Source organism: Elaeis guineensis, chromosome 3 (genome assembly GCF_000442705.2).
Source record: "Elaeis guineensis isolate ETL-2024a chromosome 3, EG11, whole genome shotgun sequence".
NCBI classification, from domain to species: domain Eukaryota; kingdom Viridiplantae; phylum Streptophyta; class Magnoliopsida; order Arecales; family Arecaceae; genus Elaeis; species Elaeis guineensis.
In genome coordinates, this window is record NC_025995.2 from 18,642,012 (window position 1) to 18,644,596 (window position 2,585).

Here is a 2,585-nt window from a genome sequence, read left to right on the forward strand (position 1 = left end):
TGTAATTATATGAATATGTGAGGAAGAAATTGTAAATCATGTTAGAAACAAGGGAAAAATATGAAAAATGTACTTTTTCATGAAACTTGCAAGTGATTCACTTTAAACCTTGATAGTTTCATGATATTTCCGCATGATTTGCGCATAGAGATGGTCTACAAACTCTAGAAGAAAACAATTAGGAAATTTACTTTGTACTTCTTTGATTTTTTTTTAACTAGATAATCTGAAGAGATTTGAGCATCAATCTCACAGAACAAGGCTCTAGTCTTGCAATCCACTGTTTAAAAGATGCAAGCTAGTCCATGGAGCTTTCTCCTCTTTCCCCTTAAAAATCTCTCATAAGAAGCAAAAACCATATTGAATTCTAAGGCCCTGAAGAAATTTGTTCTTTTCTTGAACTTCTAGCAGTCAAATATCCCATTCCTTTAATTTCCTTGACATGTGCATTCTCTGAGTTTAAAGTGGCATTTTGTTTGAAGTGAAGCTGGGATTGATAAGGGATGCTGTCATGAAGCTTTTAGTTATTCCTTTTACATGTTCATATGAGTTCGTTCTCCCTTTGTTCACGCTGTTACATAATCTTTTTAAGTATTGTTATCCTCTGGATTGGTGAAGGCAAAAAAGCAGTTTTATGTCATCTTTTGTCAAATTCTGTCAAGTATTAGCATGTCCAACACATTACAATCATTTTGTTGACATGCCCTTCATCATTTCGGTATGTCAACACCTTTGATATTCTTCAATTTTTTAATTTTTCAAGCAATAGGCTGATGCACATATGGGCAGAAGAAATGAACGACATCATCACTGCAATGACAAGTCTGGTCCATCTAATCAAAGTCAGTTCTAGAGATCTATCCACACAGTTGAATTCAGTTTTACTGATCTTGACCCACCAGTTTCCTCTTCCTTTTCTAGGCCAAGTTCATGTGACTTCTTTTTTAATTTTAAGATACAGCATCATGGTGCACAACCTGCTCATATGCATCTTGCCTAGCCCGTGGTTCTCTCCATAAGCTGTTGTTTGAGGAGAGACTAAGCTCCATGCTTTTTATTTTTGATATTTTTGACTTCAGAATTTCTGGTAATTGCTTTCAATTTCTTTTCAGCTGCGTGAATATATAGATGACACAGAGGACTACATCAATATTCAGGTATTATCTTATTCCCAACAAGCATGAAATGATATCAATAGTCACTAGGACTTGTGACGCATAAAAAATGCGTGTTCTGAGTCCACTATAACTTCTTGTGGTTGCAGCTTGACAACCATCGAAATCAATTGATTCAGGTGATGTTTTGAAATCTTTCTTTACTCTCATCTACCGTAGATTGCAATAAATAATAGAGGACCTGAATTATACCAGTCGCCATCAATTCTTATACTGTTCTACTCATGTTTCTCCTCTCATTTTGACTTATTTGTTTAGTCTTTAATCAATTGCCTCATTTTCATTTCTTATAATGTTTTTTCCTATACTGTAATTATAATTGTTTCAATATTATTGATTCTTCTCTTGTATAATGTGGCAGTTGGAGCTGTTTTTAAGTTCAGGCACCGTTTGCCTCTCACTTTATGCACTAGTTGGTGGGATATTTGGAATGAATATCCCATACTCATGGAATGATAGCCATGGATATGTATTCAAGTGGGTAAGCATCTAACGATCAGTGAAAAGAAGGCATGTTTGATCTGTGCCAATATCTTGCTTACATTCCTTTTGGATTGCTTAACAGGTGGTCATCATTTCAGGACTAGTATGTGCCATTCTTTTCATCTTAATTGTTGCTTATGCTCGCCACAAGGGTCTTGTTGGATCCTGATCGTTACAAAGTACATACAGTCAAAGGAGCTAAAATGTCAACCTTCTCCAAACAATCAATAAGATAGACACCTGGTATCTCATGCCAAGGTTTATTTACCATCCATTGCAATGACCTACTTCCCTTCCTGGACCAATCCATCATTTATACCAGATTCAGAAACGCCATCTTCTCTTGCCTTTTTCATCATTCTACCCACGTTCACTTGCCTGTATAGTGTGAGTTCCGAATTTCCGTTGGATTAGCAGATCCAAGATTGGGGACAGGGTCTAGCACTCTGAGCCAAAAGCTCCACTTTCCAGTTTTCGTGGTCTCAAATCTATAAAAGCAAGCTTTACAATTGTTGTTGTATTATTCATTCATAAACACGTCAATTTATGAATTTTTCCATGTCAGATAATTTATTTCAGGATCAAGGCTAAAGCAGCTAATGTGTATGCTGTATAAATAAGTTCAATATTTTGCAGCTGACTGATCAAGTCTGGTTGGCAAAATGTTTGTATTTTTTCATTGCTGCTGTAAGAAAGGTTATGCAATATTTTTAACTGATCAAGCTCATCGTGCAGTGGAAGTGGTTGGTTCTTGTACCATATCTGTTTAGTAAATACTTGAAGCCACTGGGTGATGAAGTTGTCATTTTTAACTAGGACCATTAACTGCTACAAGGTTATGTTTTAAATTCTGTGAGATAGAGCTGTCTCGATTTTCTTGTGGGATGGGACTTTCACCATCCCGTTCCGTTCTGACATTGAGATAGG

At 36.2% G+C, this 2,585-nt stretch overlaps 1 protein-coding gene across 1 annotated transcript; it reads left to right on the forward strand.

Moving 5' to 3' along the window:
• The first annotated feature begins 722 nt into the window (after window positions 1-722).
• Window positions 723-2,227, forward strand: LOC140856441 (magnesium transporter MRS2-I-like). Its single transcript, XM_073253696.1, has 5 exons — window positions 723-842; window positions 1,113-1,157; window positions 1,265-1,294; window positions 1,537-1,656; window positions 1,741-2,227. Exons 1-5 carry the CDS (start codon window positions 774-776, stop codon window positions 1,825-1,827), a joined length of 351 nt encoding a protein of 116 aa, XP_073109797.1. The 5' UTR covers window positions 723-773; the 3' UTR covers window positions 1,828-2,227.
• Window positions 2,228-2,585: the final 358 nt, after the last annotated feature.